This window comes from Perissodus microlepis, chromosome 2 (assembly GCF_051167445.1).
Source record: "Perissodus microlepis isolate ML-2025 ecotype Zambia chromosome 2, ASM5116744v1, whole genome shotgun sequence".
In the NCBI taxonomy this organism is placed as follows: domain Eukaryota; kingdom Metazoa; phylum Chordata; class Actinopteri; order Cichliformes; family Cichlidae; genus Perissodus; species Perissodus microlepis.
The window spans coordinates 12,226,152-12,241,768 of record NC_140462.1 but is presented as its reverse complement, the minus strand read 5'-3'; the positions used below and the strand labels follow the sequence as shown (position 1 = coordinate 12,241,768).

Genomic DNA, 15,617 nt, shown 5'->3' with positions numbered 1-15,617 from the left:
CACAAACTCAAAGTGCTCAAAGGCCCTACATAATCATACACAGATGGCTGCTAATACAGTTCATTTAACTGTAAAATAAGCCTATTAGGAGAAAAACCCTACACACAGTACCCTTTAATCCCACATATCAAAATTTGAAATTACTCTTGACTTTTGCGCTTGATGCTCTACTGTTGTGCTTTCATGTAGAAATAATAGCAATTATATCCTGTAACAAGAAATATGTAAATACAGAACACTAAGTGGTTTTGTGTTTACGTGCCTGCTGTGTTTGTTTGTGTTTGTCGATTAGGGTCAGAGCCAGAAGGAGAGTTCCAAGTCGGCCATGATGTACATCCAGGAGTTAAAGGCAGACTATCGAGATTCACAGCTGCTGAGCTGTCTTGAATCTCTAAGAGTTTCACTCAATAACAACCCTGTTAGGTAATATGCACGCACACACACACATTTTTGTTGCTCTGTGCTTCAGGTTAAAATAAATTATACTAACTACAATAATATAGCAAGGCTCAGTATAGAATCAGTGTAGGTTTACAGTGATATAATAAGAACTTTGTGGGTTGTGTCAGCGCCACTGTCAGCTATGCATACTCAAGCCATAACAAAATTACCACCATGCTTGCAAGGTAGTTGATGCTTGGTTGATTTTTGCTTTAGTAGTCCATAAAACTTTGTTTCGTAACGCTACACTTTTTCATGTTTTTGTGAACTCCAACTTTAGCTTTTAGGATTTGAAGCTCACTAGGGTTTAAATCTTGCAGTAAATCTTCTGGAGTTATCCTTAAGAAGTCTTATTTTGTGTTATTGACAAGCAAACATGTGTGCCTACATCCAGAAGAGCATTTTTCACTCGCTGTGCAATCATAAACATTATTTCTTCACCTCACAAGCAATTTTCTGTTATCTAAAACATTTGTGTGTATTTCAATTTCCCAGTCTATCTATCTCTTGCTATTTTGGAAGCCACCCAGCTGTGGGAAAGCAAATACTTGGGTTAATTTTTTTTTTTTTTTTACCTTGCATTGTCAAGTCTTTAGTCTTTGTGCTGACGCACAACTTCACCTGAATCTAAATGTCAACCTTTAGTTAACTCTTAGCTATGGCCAGCTCCTTTTCCCATGGCCATTGAAACACATTGTTACTTAAGAAACATTTTGTAGCATCTCTATAGAGTTTATCCTTGGCAATTTGGGGATTTGGTGTAAAGTATTAATATCACACTCAAACTCATATTAATTTTCACATAAATCTACTCAAATTACATCTGAGACTTTGCACTGGGTTTATTGATGCCTGTGGGTTAGCAAGGGGTTTTAAAGGATCTTTACATTCGATTGAAACTCATTCACCATTGAGGAAAATCATCTATAGTTTAGGCTACAAACAACTACCAATTCATCCAAGACTGGCTGCTCCAGAAATCTATTCAAACAGCAGTGTTTTTTTGTTTGTCTGTTTGTTTTTTTTGCCTGTGCTGGGGAGCTTCTATACACACACACACACACACACACACACACACACACACACACACACACACACACACACACACACACACACACACACACTTACTGAAGAACCTATAAAGTTTTAGAAATGAAACCCCAGGCCTTTTGTAATATATGCTATCAATATATGCTGTCAGCTAGGATTTGCAGTGTACTGGACAGTGTACTGTGCTTTTTAGGGGGAAAAGCTCATATTCACTATGCACATAGATTTACCCTCTGGATTTGTTCTAACCATGAATTCATGCATACTGTGACAGACAATTTTTCTTAATGTATGGGAAAATATCTTTCACTTTCAGTTGGGTACAGAACTTTGGAGATGAAGGGTTGGCTCTGCTTCTGAATCTGCTGAGAAAACTCCAGGAAGAGGAATGCACGTAAGTTACTTAAACCAAAAAAAAACAAAACAACAACTGTATATTCTAGCAGTGTGTTTGAAATGTCTTTCTGGTCTTTCACCAACCAGGCCAATTGGAACGAAATGCCAACATGAGATAATTCGCTGTCTTAAAGCCTTTATGAACAACAAGGTAAGAAAACTTCTTACATCTAAATCCCTAATCCTTTGTTTCATATCAGAATTAATATAACTATAGAATAATTAATGGCCCATTTTCTTTTGTCATTGTAGCAGAGGGCACTCTAAATTCAATACAGTGAAGGTTGAGAATGGTGTATCTATAGAGTTTACTAATGTATGTAATCCTAGGAAAAAAGAAATTTTATAGAAACTTCTCCAGATTCTGGAATATATTTTATATTTATCCACCTGCTAATAATACAAAGGTAAAGTCAAAACCAATTCTGGAGAAAACATAACATGTCAAATGGATATATATATTTTTTAAATTTGGCTTAATTTTGGTCAAACTAATTTGCATTGTCTGGCTGAGGATCGATGAAGGTTTATTGAAGATTACTCAATAATAGAACAAAGCATAATTTAGTTATGAATATGACATTATTGGTCTAAAATAATTTTTGAATGTATTAAAGGGTACGGACATAATAAATGTCATTGCCTGTGTGGTTGCTGTCCCTAATAACAGCCTGTAGTAATAATATCCAGATGGATAGCAATTCAGTAACTTGTACTATTTTTGCATGGCTTTCAAAGTGCCAGCTTTTGTCAGATTGTTCCACCCCCTTTTGTCAAAGCAAAACGTTGGTATACAATTTGTTGCAGTCGAGTACATTTCATCTGGACTAAATTCTGATATGAAGACTATAATCTGAAAAATGGAAGTCTTTACCTCAGTCTACTTTCTCTCTTTCCTTTTCTGCTTAGCATGGTCTGAAATCCATGTTGGAGTCACCTGAGGGAATTCCTCTGCTAACCAGAGCCATCAACCCAAAAGTGCCTCATATGATGGTGGATGCTGTCAAGCTTCTTTCTGCCATCTCCATTTTGGAGCATCCTGAAAACCTGTAAGTATTAGTGAAATGTAGATGCTGTTTCAAAAAAGTGGAATGCACAAAGATAATGGACTGTTACAGTTTGGATATTAGACTTGTATTAGACCAACTGACAGTGATGAACTGCTCTGCTGACATCAGTAATTGCTTATCATCATATTTCTCTTCATCTGTTTCAATGAAATGACATTCTCAGTCCCCATTCTTTTCTTTTAAGGATAAATGTTGTATTCATGTATTGATTTAAAATGTACCATGTAGTGAAGCTTTATAATGATAACGTGTGTCATCCGTTTTTTTTGGTTTGTTTTGCAGTCACGAGCGTGTATTAGAAGCCATTACAGAGGAGGCAGAGAAACAGGACACTGAAAGGTTTCAGCCACTTCTTACTGGAATGAGGAGCTCCAGCATTGCACTTAAGGTACATATTCAAATGCGTACCCATATTTCACCACTTATAGGTTCTCACATGGGCTTTTGTTTGGCAAATGACCCAGCCTGGATGTCTTTGATCGACAGCACTTCTAAGTGGGTTATGCTGTATAAATACTCTATAAAACTGACTTGTGATGTGTTTTTGGCAGGGTGGCTGCATGCAGTTAATCAACGCCTTGATCAGCCGTGCAGAAGAACTGGACTTCAGAATCCATATTCGCTCTGAACTGCTAAGACTGGGTCTTAGAGATCAGCTGAAGGTACAGAAAACCCACTTGATTTCTTTCAACGGTGACTTTGCAATAACATACATTTTCACAGCTTTAATGTTTGTGTCTCCCTATATTGATGCCTCTGTCTCCCTGATGGGCTAACACACACATGCTGTAAAAACTTTTCCTACAAGCATTCAAACTAAAAATGTTTGACTGTCACTTTCCTCCTGCTATTCTCCATCATGATTTTTCATCTCTCCGCTTGCATCCCATTCCTTTCCCCGCAGGAGGTGCGAAAGATAGAAAATGAAGAGCTGAAGGTGCAACTCCTAGTGTTTGATGAGCAGGCTGAAGATGATTCTGAGGACCTCAAAGCACGTCTGGATGACATCCGAATGGAAATGGAATATCCTTCCAATGGGCAAAATTGTTCCTTTGTGCAGCTGTCATGTTTGCTTTTTGTCCTTCAAAACAAAGAGGATCAGCATGATAAAATCTGGGCCTTCTTGTAATTTTCAAGTTTAGTGTTTTATTAGTTTCATTGGAAAGTGAAAACCTTCACCGGCTTTCATTTTCTTAATTACATCCAGTCCACCAGTATATGTGTAAGCAATTGTATTTTTTAATTTTTTTTAAAATTGTATTTTACGCTTTTCTTTATTCAAGCAATTCCTCTATTTGTCCTCACTAGGGCAGTTTGTAGGCACATCTAATTTTAAGGGGAAAAAAGGCAATCCTACCAACCTTGCTCTGTTGCTACTCTTTCTTTATAAATGACTAAGCACTTAGTTGGCTGCCTAAAAGGTACACCACAACAAGAAGTTGATTACCTATTCATTTCTATTAATGTATCTGAACTTGATGGTTAATGTTACTGTTCATGCATTAACAATGTGGGAACATTAGACCTAAGGATTTAGTGCTTGAAAATCTGCATTTTATTTTTTCAATTTTGGTATAATCTGAATGAACCACATTCTAAAAACACAGGATGATGTTTATCATCTACCTCTCACAGTGCTTCCTCTTTTCCTTTCTAAGGAGGGTAGCGTCCAGGGTGGATAGTTTGGAAAGAATTCAACCTCACACTTTACAAAGTACACTGTACTTCTCCCTGCTGCTCTTGACATGCAGTTCTGAATTTCAACACCAGATGTCTCCCAGGGGTTACCATCGCAGTGCATACAGAATGTTCTAATGAAGGAAGTGTGCTGGGCTAGTGTGTGAATTAAACACAGGAATATTCCAGTACAGACATTTGAAAACCTGAACAAACAAGTCAGAGAACTAAATGGGTGTTAAAATTAAATCCTATCCTATACACTAGTGTTATTAAGATTAGGGTGCTTTAGAAATGTCCGTTTCTGTTTTTGAAGGGGGAAAAATATCTTAACATTAAATTGATCAGAAATGTTGGTACTGACAGTTAATGGAATCATTAAATGAATCACGTATGAATTTTAATGGAATGGCTACGTAGGCGTAGAGACCCATTTTCAGCATCCTTAACTGCTGTATTCCAATGGCACATTGTGTTCCCCAATGCAAGTTTATTAGAAAATTGCTTCTAATTGTCCATAAGAAAAAAAACCCATTTGCAATTATGTTGGTGCAGCTGAAAACTGTTGTGCTGATTAAAGAATCAAAAAATGTCTAATTGAGTGTCTGCAGCGACAGCCTTTGTAGGTTTGATTATAGTCTCAAAAAGGCCAAAAAATGATTAGTAACACAATGTGCTTTTGGAATACAGCTGAAAATAGTACGCCGATGTAGATATTCCATTTAAAATGATAAGTGTTTAATGATTTGTTTCATTATTCATTGTTATTTACAGCATTTCTGATCAATTTGTTTTTAATTAAAATAACAAATGTGCTTTTCTTTCAAGGACATTTCTGTGCGCCTGAATGTTTTGCCTCAATAGCCTGGTGGAAATAAAATGCAGCTGATGTTGGTGCAGAACAGTGCACAGTTCTTGACTGTCATCTCCTTAGATGTTGTGTATGTGACTCTCATATTTGTGTTAAATTCTTCTATTGATCGTGTCTGTTGGGCCTTAACTGTTTTTGCTTCAATGATGTGAGGGACATATTTGAAATCTTGGTCAACACTGTGAAGGACTCCAAGGCCGAGGGCCACTTCCTGTCCCTGATGCAGCATCTACTACTGATCCGTAATGATTACTTGGCCAGGTAGCATGCACTCACATATACACTCACACATTCTCTTGCCCAAACTTGCACAAATTAAGCTGTTGTTTTCTGGCGCTTGCCTATTGATGTTCTTTTGTTATGAAAATAACTTGCCATTATGTTTAATGAAATATAAAACAAGGCTACCCCCCCTCCCTAGAATGACTGAGAAATTGAATTTCTTAGTTTATTTTCACTCCCAACAAAGTCCATGGACTTTTTACCCAACATATAGGAAGCTATATAACACGTCTCAAAGTTAATAAATCAGTTTTCCCAGGTGGACGGTGAAAAGCTGCGAGCAAGAGAAACAAAGCTTCCAAAATGCCAGGAAAACAAAGAGCGAGAGGGAGCTTTCATTTCTGCTTTTCTCTCCTTTCACGAACATCTTCCTCCCTTCAGCACCTTCCTCCGTTTCATGTTTGTTTTCTAGACCCCTCTTCTAAAACATGAAAATTAATACAAATGCAAAGAAGAAGTCCAATTTCATTTTAATAGAAATAAGCACCATCAATTCTTATCACAAGAAATATGCTAATGCCTCTGTGTGTTTTCCAAAGCCCTTGGAGTTTTAGCTAAAGAAACTGAATAATTAAATGACAAGACTGGAGTAGAATATTGTTAAAGACAAGTCAGGAGTTGTGCTGCATTGTGTATGCCCATCTTAACACTTGGAACAAAAATGTGCAGAGATGTACCTATTTCAGTTGAGGTGGTGGTGTTTGTCTTGTGTTTTCCTTGATGCTATCAGATAGGCAGGAAATTGTAGTTTATTTTTAACACAGTTTGGGGGATACGTTGCGAAGATGGAAAAGGTAGGCTGGTCCAAACAAATAGTCCCAGCTGGAGTCTTTTCAGCTCCCCCACCATCTCTTCCATCCTACGTTTCTTTCCTATTCAGCTTTTTCCATCCAGGTGATCTAGAGAAACACAATAGAGGTGGTCTCTAATGGACTCCGCAGAGAGACAGGAAGTGAGGGTGGGAGGGAGAGCTGTAGAGTGCCTGAAAATACAACTTGGTAATTATAGAGATGAAAAGAGGAGGAAGGTGGAGGTTGAGACAATAATCAAGAAGAAATTGAGAATTGAGGTAAAACGCTGCATAGAGAACCTGCTGCTTTGAAAAACCACCAAGAATTTAAAATGGGCAGTTTCAAATGTAGCTGATTACACTCGTAGTACTGAGAATACTGTGTATGCAGACTGTAGGGCTTAATATTTATTATCAGTTTATGCTCATTTGATTGTAATTTACCCAAATATAGGTTTGGAACAACCAAAACTGCCTTGTCTGATTAAACCCAATGTCTAAATGTAATAAATTTGACCTGATGAAGAATGACAGAATTCAGATTTAGCCAAATACAAATTTATTTCTTTTTGCTTAAACACTTTTAAGAAATGACACTAGATGTCTCTCTTGCTCCACGGATAAATCTGAGCTTTAAGAAAAAAAAAAAAATTAAAGTAAAGGAGTGGAATAAGTGTTAGACAAAGGCAGAGTGACTAAGAGAGAGACCAGTGAGGGAAGGAGACAGAATAAATAAAGTATTGAGTTTTGACTCTGGCAGCATCTAATGGGGTCAGGGGATAAGACGCCTCCAAAATTGAGTGTCTGTGTGAAGTTGGCTTCATCAGACATGGGGTGCTGGGCATAAACCAGCACACTCTTACGAAAACATTTGAACACAATCAATCTTTGTGACAAGAAACTCAAACTGTCATCCTCACACAGACAGCCAATCTCAGTTGCTAAGACAAAGTGACAAAGGATGTGTGTGCACACATTTGTCTGCACAGATGAACTTATTTGTTCTTTGTCAGTCCAGTCCTAAAACAAATATGTGCCAGATTTCTTATAGAGCAGTTGGTTTGAGACTGGTATCATTAACCACATACATTTGTTGAAACTTATGAAATATGTGTATTATGAGTGACAGTTTTGTTTTTTCCAAGTATCACACATGAGTTCTGATTTTCCCTGTCCTCTCATCAAATGTTATCCTCATATGGCTCTTTATTTCTTTCTCTCTCTCTCTCCTAATCCATTTGTCTGTAAACCCATCTCTCCCTGTTTCCCGCAGGCCTCAATACTACAAGTTGATAGATGAGTGTATCTCTCAGATCGTACTGCACAGGAATGGAACAGACCCTGACTTCAAGTGCCGTAACCTCAGCTTCAACATCGAAGGCTTGATAGGTGGGTTGTTAAACAGAAACATACATGTTCATGCCCCCAATGCCACAGTTGCTGTGTTGGTATCAATGGCAGTATACTTCAACCATTCATTTAGCACAAGTCTCAGAAACACCACAGGGTGGCGCCAGAGAGTGAGTGTGCATTAGTTTGGGGTAAATTGTGTTAGAGGTTTTAGCACAATTTTTCAAGTGACTTTTTTCACTCAGTTGTTCCAAAGTTTTAATTTGCTTACATGGTAACTTTTAGGTTTGATAGGTGTGGTTTTAAATGTATTAATACCATACATTTAACAAAAAACATTAAAATGCAGTAAAAAGTAAATTGGTGTTTGAAATGGGTATGAATTTCAGTTTAGTTCTTTTGGAAAGTTAAGTGGTGAGCACTAGTATGTGTGCACTTGGATTTGCTGACTTGAGAGGTGGTTGTAAACAATGACTTTAGTAACCTAAACAAACCACAACAAAATAAAGGTGTGGGCCATGTCTCAGGAGTTCAGTGCTCTTTATGGCAGGTTTCCTTTGCTCACCGCAGGAGGCTCTAATTGCACTGCTTCTAAATGTGTCCTGAGACACACACAGGCTGGCTGGCCTCCTTTAAGGCTGCCAGAGTTATTATTGGTGGAAAGCAGCCCAATTCTGCCCTGCATGCATTATTTAGTGTTTTTCTTTGAACTCTGAAATTCAGCACAGTTTGTTTTCCTACATTCTGTCTCCCTTAGTGCTCTCTATTCGAAGTTTGTCCCATTTAGCCTAGCCACCATTACACACTCACCCCCTACCCCCCCACACACACAAATCCATTGCACAATAAACTCGTACACAAATGCACACTGTAATTTTTATGTGGGTGAGTATATTATTGTGAGGTTCTTTCAACTGCGAAAATCGTTCAGTTTCATTTTGCCTGCCTTGCTTGCTAGCTTATAGATATGCAGTATCTTTCAAAGATTCAGCTGCTTTTTCCGCAGCCCAATTTTCATTGCAGCTGAGGATTCACACTTCACATTTCCAGTCTGTAGGGTTCACGTTTCAGTTCACATAATTTCTTCAATTTCTATTTTAGCTTTTCACAGCCTTCTATCTTTTCTATCTCTCTGCTTGATCCTCTCCCTCCTGGGCATCATGATTAGCTTTCTTTGATCCTGTGACATTGTGGCATTCATCTTCATGTTAATTAGCTCTTTTACTGCACATGCTTGTTAAGCCCTTCAGCACTGAACCACCTGTAAACCCTGCAATTATTCTGTAAAAGTACCCTGTTGGTCAGTCTGTGTCCTTCTCGCCCTGTCCCCTGCAAAATAGTCTGGAAGTAAGACATTATCTGTCTTTTATTTTATCAGTCTTGGTAACTGTAAGAATTCTAAGTAAAGCGTTGTTTCGCAGAGAGAAATTGATGGGCTCTGACCTTTTGTCAAACAAAGGTGTATGTACTAAAGGCTTAGCAGTTAATGTTGGGTAGAAGCAGCATGCATGCAACACAAAGCATCAGATTGTAATGAGATGCCTCCACAATCGTCTCAAATCTTAACTTTGAGTAGTGTGATACGGGGGGAAAAAATGAGGAGACAGATGGTGTGTGTGCGTGTGTGTGTGTGTGTGTGTGTGTGTGTGTGTATGTGCGCATCTGTTTGTAAATTCATGTGAACACAGCATGTGCCAGACTGAAAGGTACAATGTCTTCACGGTCACACACATGCAGGTGTGCTGTCAAGACCCTTATCTTATCTACCACCTCTTTTCCTCCTTATCTTCTCCTATCCTCTGTCCTTAATCTTTTTTGTTCCCAGACAATATGGTGGACAAGACCAAGGTGGAAACCAGCAAAGCAAAAGCCTCTGAACTGGAAAAGAAGGTGAAATACAAAGAGATTTATACACATAGATAGATGGGAATACCTTACACACGTGCGCACACGCATACACACTAACACATCAACCCAGAGGCCTGCAAGCGATTACAGTCATATTAGACAGAAAAGAAAATCACACATTGTCAAAGTTAACATTTCCCCTTACACATGCAAACACAATGGGATTGAAATGAAATTCTGTGCAACCACTGTTTGTCTGACATGGGCTGACAAATGTTTAAAGAAAAAAAAAAAAAAAAAGGTGGGTGGTGGGGGTGCAGAAAGTGACTAAGAAAATAAGCATACATATGTCTAACAGCCACCTGACAGATAAATATTCTTACAGGCAAGCAGAAAACATACACAGCACACATGCATTCACACAAGAGGGGTAAATGCCTTGATAGTGGTGTGCTGCTACCCTGATGTTTCTGTCGCAGTGACAGCATAATTGCAAAGAGAGAGCTCAAACTAGCCTTCATTCATGCACACATAAAGACGTGCAGTCTCGCACGGGATCATATCAATTGAATGTGCAACATCCACAAAAGCATCCATTACTTCTACAACATTGGATTCATTTTCATTGACCACACACACACACACACACCACAGTTCTAGTTGTGCATGATGGGGTAATTGCAGGCAGTCTCTTTGGCAGGAATTAGGAAAAAGGATGACAGCGGGAGTAACGGATCTGCTGTCTGCAAATTAAACAGCCATGTGTGTCTGTGTGTTCATGTGTTCATCTCTTTAAATACTCTTATCCTGTTTGTCAAGTGTCCTGACTGTAAAATCTGTGCAAATTTATACATGGGAGATTTTTTTTTCTTAATGCAAGTAGTTTTTAGTTCTCCCCCATGGAGGTGAATGGTTTGAAATATAAGTGAGAAGTGAGTTCATACAAATGCACTCAAGCATCCCAACTCAGTAATTGACACTAATTTGCAGTGTAAATTATACAATGAAACTGAAGGCTCTAGACTAAGAAATGGCTTCAACAGGTCTTTGAAATATGGAGACTGCTGCCTTTTTCATTTGCCACAAAATCCAGGGCATAAAAATTTGTTATGTTGGATGCTTTTTTGTGGGTCCACATAAGTGTTAAGTATTCTCTTCTGTTAAGCACAACAGAGAATACTAAAGAATATTCACATTAGAGTTTATGCTTAAGTATGCCACTATTAATTTTGTAATAACTGCAAACATATTAGGCCGAGAACGTTCACAGCAATAAAATGATGCAATCCAGGAACGAGTGAGACAAGTGTCTTCAGTGAAAATTGAGAAAAAAGTGAAGATAAAGAACCTTAAAATTGACCACTACATAAAAATTGTAAAGCCATTTATCCAGCGCTTTTTAGGTTAACTAAGACGGAGTCTGTTTCTAACTATGACCCTTTACATATGTATTAGCTGGATGCAGAATTGACGGCACGCCACGAGTTGCAGGTGGAGCTGAAGAAATTGGAGAGCGACTATGAACAGAAGTTGCAGGACCTGAGCCAAGAGAAGGAACAGCTTGCCACATCTAAGCAGGAGCGAGAAAAGGAAAACCAGGGACTACAGGAACAGCTAGGCAACTTGAAAACACAGGTACACACAAACCTATACACACAATCTGTATAGAGGTGATTTTTAAGTATAAGATGCTTGGATTTTAGTGCATTAACTCCTCTCACATTCACATATGTAAAATTGATGCACTGCACAGTGAAGTAAAGTCATGTAGAACCCAGTGTCAAACTTCTTTGTGACAGGTTGACTGGCACCATCACCTCATATAATGTTAGCATCACTGTTTCTTGACAGTTTTTATGTAAAAGCGAACAAAACTTAAGGACAGGATAAATAAAGACTGAGTCAGATAATCGAATCAGTGCGCTTTAATGTGCTGGAAGGTCATACACACAAAGTGACTGTTAAAGCTGCATGAAGTAAAATATTCAAGGCTTGGAGAAACACAGTATTGTAAGTCTAAGCACCACAAAGTTTTGCAACATCTATGCACACCTACACAAACACAGAAGCCCCCTGGCCTTGAATTATTTTTCCAATTGGCATAAAAAAAGGGAAAGAACTAACAGTATATTGTAAGAGTAAGCCAAATCCTTTACAGATTAGGAATCTCAATGAAAAACATGGAAAGTAGGGGAATGAGACTATAAAGAGTAACTTTAAAAAAGAAAGCAGAAGAAAGGGAAATGATGGCGATGGGCAAAACAGAATTTTTAAGTCCAAGATAAACATGCTGTGTGTGTGTGTGTGTGTGTGTGTGTGTGTGTGTGTGTGTGTGTGTGTGTGTTTCTGTGTGCACATACACACACACACACATACAGTAGGGAGGCAAAGATGAGGATTGTTTGGCTGTCAGTGTCCTGCTGCCACACCAGCTGGACTCTGCCTCAGAGTGACACCCAAACTAACAAACACACCAAGTGACCCAGAACAGTCTGCCTCTGTGCATGTGTGCTCGTAACCACATGATGATGTTCCTGTGTTTGTGTGTGCGCGCCTGTGTTTATCTGTCGGTTAGAGACCAACACAACTTCCAAAATGAGCTTCATCCAGTGTGGCTGGTGCCAGCAGAGTCATCATCTCACTACACAAAAGCCCACACATGCACACACAAACACACACATACACAGTTGTCCAAAGCATTAACAGCATCACGAGCCAGGCATCAAACAAGCTTCTCATACTAAGATGGCTCACTTTGTCTGTGTTTGAGGTACTGCCCATCGAAGATTTCTTCACATGTAGAGATCTCTCACTGTGCCTTCGTGTGATGCTGTGCCCAATTTTTCATCTGCTGCCTCACTAAGAAATCCTGCCTCAGAGCCTCTTTGTCTGTTACCGTCTTCCTTTCAAAGTCCAAGGGAGTGACATGGACAATTTGTTACACTGCATACAGACATTCTTTCACATACCCATACACATTATGTACACTTGATACACCTAAGAACCTATAAAGGAAATAAACTCCCCGATACTAAATCCATAGATTTCCATCAGAACCATTATCTGCTCTTATTAGCTGCCAACTTTAATGACTTGGGCAGTTTTCTCAAGAATTGTCATCTCACTGATGTAAATACTGTAGTCAGTATTTCAATATTGAAATGAAAAATTGATTTCAGCTGACTTATAATTCAGAAGTTTGTCTTCCTTTTTAAAAGTTTTTCTTCTGAATTCTTCTGTGGACTTAATTCCCTCCTGCCATGGTTTTCTCTATGTGCCTCATTTGTCTCCATCTCTCATGAAACTTTATCAGACCCAGGCTCTGATCATAATTCCCTATTTTTGTTTCCTTTCTTCAGTTTTCATGTCTTTTATATTGTAAGAAAAACTTGCAAATCTGAAAATGGTCAATATTAAAATGAATGTAAATTCCAGGAACATAGGACATTTTATTGACTTGTCATCAGGGATACTCATAACATTCTGCAATGGGCCTACTTATGTAAACAGACAGGAGACTAGGACCCAGCCAATAACAAACAATATTCATTAGGCAAGCAAACAAACATTTCAATGACTAGTTTTATTTTTCGAAATAGTAATAAATAATTTGTTAACACTTTACCAAAGTAATGCCATTATCTCAGCATTAAATAGTTTTAAAAACCTATATTATTATTTATGTTAAATCTGCTTATTTCCCTTCAGATTGAAAAGCTGTCTAAGGACTTGGAAGAGGCAAAAACTAAGGTGATCACTGTTACCGTTCCTGTGCCAACACCTGTATTTCCCCCTCCGCCACCTCCCCCTCCACTCCCAGGCCAAAATGCAGGTATACCTCCACCTCCACCACCTCTACCAGGCCATGCAAACTTAACTGTTCCCCAAGCCCCGCAGCCTCCTCCTTTACCGGGTCATGCTGGTATTCCTCCACCTCCACCTCCACCCCCTTTACCTGGCATGCCTGGACCCCCACCACCTCCACCCCTCCCTGGCATGCCAGGACCACCACCACCTCCACCCCTCCCTGGCATGCCAGGACCACCACCACCACCACCACCACCACCACCTGGAGGTCCTGGTATTCCTCCTCCACCCCCAGGTCCAGGGATGCCTCCACCTCCACTATTTGCCATGGGGGGCTGGGGTGCCCCTGCACCACCAGCACTGCCATTTGGGCTCAAGCCTAAGAAGGAGTACAAGCCTGAGGTTCAGTTGAAGAGAGCCAATTGGAGTAAGGTCAGTCTTACAGCAGTTCACTCTGTTTTTAATTTAAAATTTTCCATCACCTATGTCATACTGCAAATTTTGAGTAAAAGGCAATGCAGGTGCTTTTTCACACTTTTTTCATTGTAAATGAACCAAGATGACTCAAAATACAAGTTAAAGCGTGGGTAATTCCTTCCACATATGTTTGAATATGGCCCAAAAAATGAAGCATAATTGAAGAAGTTGTCTTTGCTTTTGATCATCATCTTCTGTCTTGATGCCAAAAATCATGCCAATTTTCAAAATGTGTTGCTTGTCAGCTAACATAACATGCTGTTATTCAGCTCCTCATTATCACACAAACTGCTTGAGTAAAAATGGGCAGGGAATCTAAATAATTCAGTTTGTATGTCACAGCGTGCAAAAAATGAAAAGTGGAGCTTAAACAGCGGGATCTTGACCTAAAGTGACTTTCATTCATACGTGTATCTCATGACTATGTGCCTCATGTTCTTCTCCTCCCTCTCATCTGTGATTGTTAAAACATCAAAACGGCCCTCTGTCTTTCTTTAGCCTAAAGCTACTGTTTAATGGCTTCAACAGACTTCATCAGCATTTAGCTTCTCTCTCTTCCTCGCTCTCTCTCCCTCGCTTTCTCTCTGGTGAGAGTGTTTGACGAGGATGTCACAGAAATTGCTTTTTAATAAGCCTTCTTCTTTTAACTGCACCACTGAAAGATAATTAAATTGCTGCTAGAAAGGACAGTATTCTTTTGTAATTTAAATTAACTTTTTTTTTTCCAGGCTTGGTCTCATCCTCCTTTTTGCATGCTCTCTTGCTTTCTTTCTTGCTCCTTAAGCTCATCCCCATATCACATTTCCTTTCCTTACTGTCTTTTCTGTCCTATACCCATCCTTGAGGCTTTGTCCATAATGAAAGGCCTGATATCTGTAAATTTACTACCACTTTTCTCACTTGCTCGCCATTTCCCTTTTTCTCTTTCTCTTTTTTAATAAGAGCGTTTAGAAAGTGAAGAAAATGTATGCACAGTTAATTGTGAGAAAGCACCAAATGGGGGAGGGAAAAAGTAGAAGTCTTTCCATTTTGGTGCACAAGGCTCTGAAGCTATAGATGCTTTGTTGTCAAGACAGTGTGGGACGATTAACAAAAATGAGTACTTACTTGCCCTTTGTGTCTTTCTTCCTTTCTCCTCTTCTCCCTCTGTTTTCACACTACTGCCACTTCCTTTTCTTCTAATGAGCTTCTTTATCTGCTCATTGTTCACAAGGTGCATAGATGACCAATTTCTGTGAAAATTGAGTCAATTTGTTATCATTATCTAACACAACTAATTTGTTACTCATTTAGTAGCTCTCTGTCTTTCACACCTTAAACATGACCCCTTCCTCTTTTAGATCGGACCTGAGGACCTCTCAGAAAATAGCTTCTGGATCAAGGCGAAAGAAGACCAATTTGAAAATAACGAACTCTTTGCCAAACTTACCTTAACGTTTTCTTCGCAGACAAAAAGTAAGTGTGTAACTTGTCTTTTTAACTGCTCACTTTTATCATATTGTGTTTCATAATAATGAACAATGCCTTACTTTGCTTCTCTCCCCTCCCACGTCTGCCC

General features: G+C 39.0%; 1 protein-coding gene across 1 annotated transcript in view; it reads left to right on the top strand.

Moving 5' to 3' along the window:
* Window positions 1-15,617, top strand: part of LOC146392412 (protein diaphanous homolog 1-like) — a 50,045-nt gene that overhangs the window by 32,705 nt on the left and 1,723 nt on the right. The window contains exons 5-17 of the mRNA XM_084947281.1: window positions 293-423; window positions 1,808-1,885; window positions 1,975-2,038; window positions 2,797-2,936; window positions 3,240-3,345; window positions 3,509-3,619; window positions 3,862-3,979; window positions 5,649-5,766; window positions 7,851-7,966; window positions 9,753-9,817; window positions 11,231-11,410; window positions 13,484-14,014; window positions 15,400-15,514. Coding sequence (XP_084803407.1) covers window positions 293-423; window positions 1,808-1,885; window positions 1,975-2,038; window positions 2,797-2,936; window positions 3,240-3,345; window positions 3,509-3,619; window positions 3,862-3,979; window positions 5,649-5,766; window positions 7,851-7,966; window positions 9,753-9,817; window positions 11,231-11,410; window positions 13,484-14,014; window positions 15,400-15,514 — 1,873 coding nt within the window. The remainder of the gene's footprint in view (window positions 1-292; window positions 424-1,807; window positions 1,886-1,974; window positions 2,039-2,796; window positions 2,937-3,239; window positions 3,346-3,508; window positions 3,620-3,861; window positions 3,980-5,648; window positions 5,767-7,850; window positions 7,967-9,752; window positions 9,818-11,230; window positions 11,411-13,483; window positions 14,015-15,399; window positions 15,515-15,617) is intronic.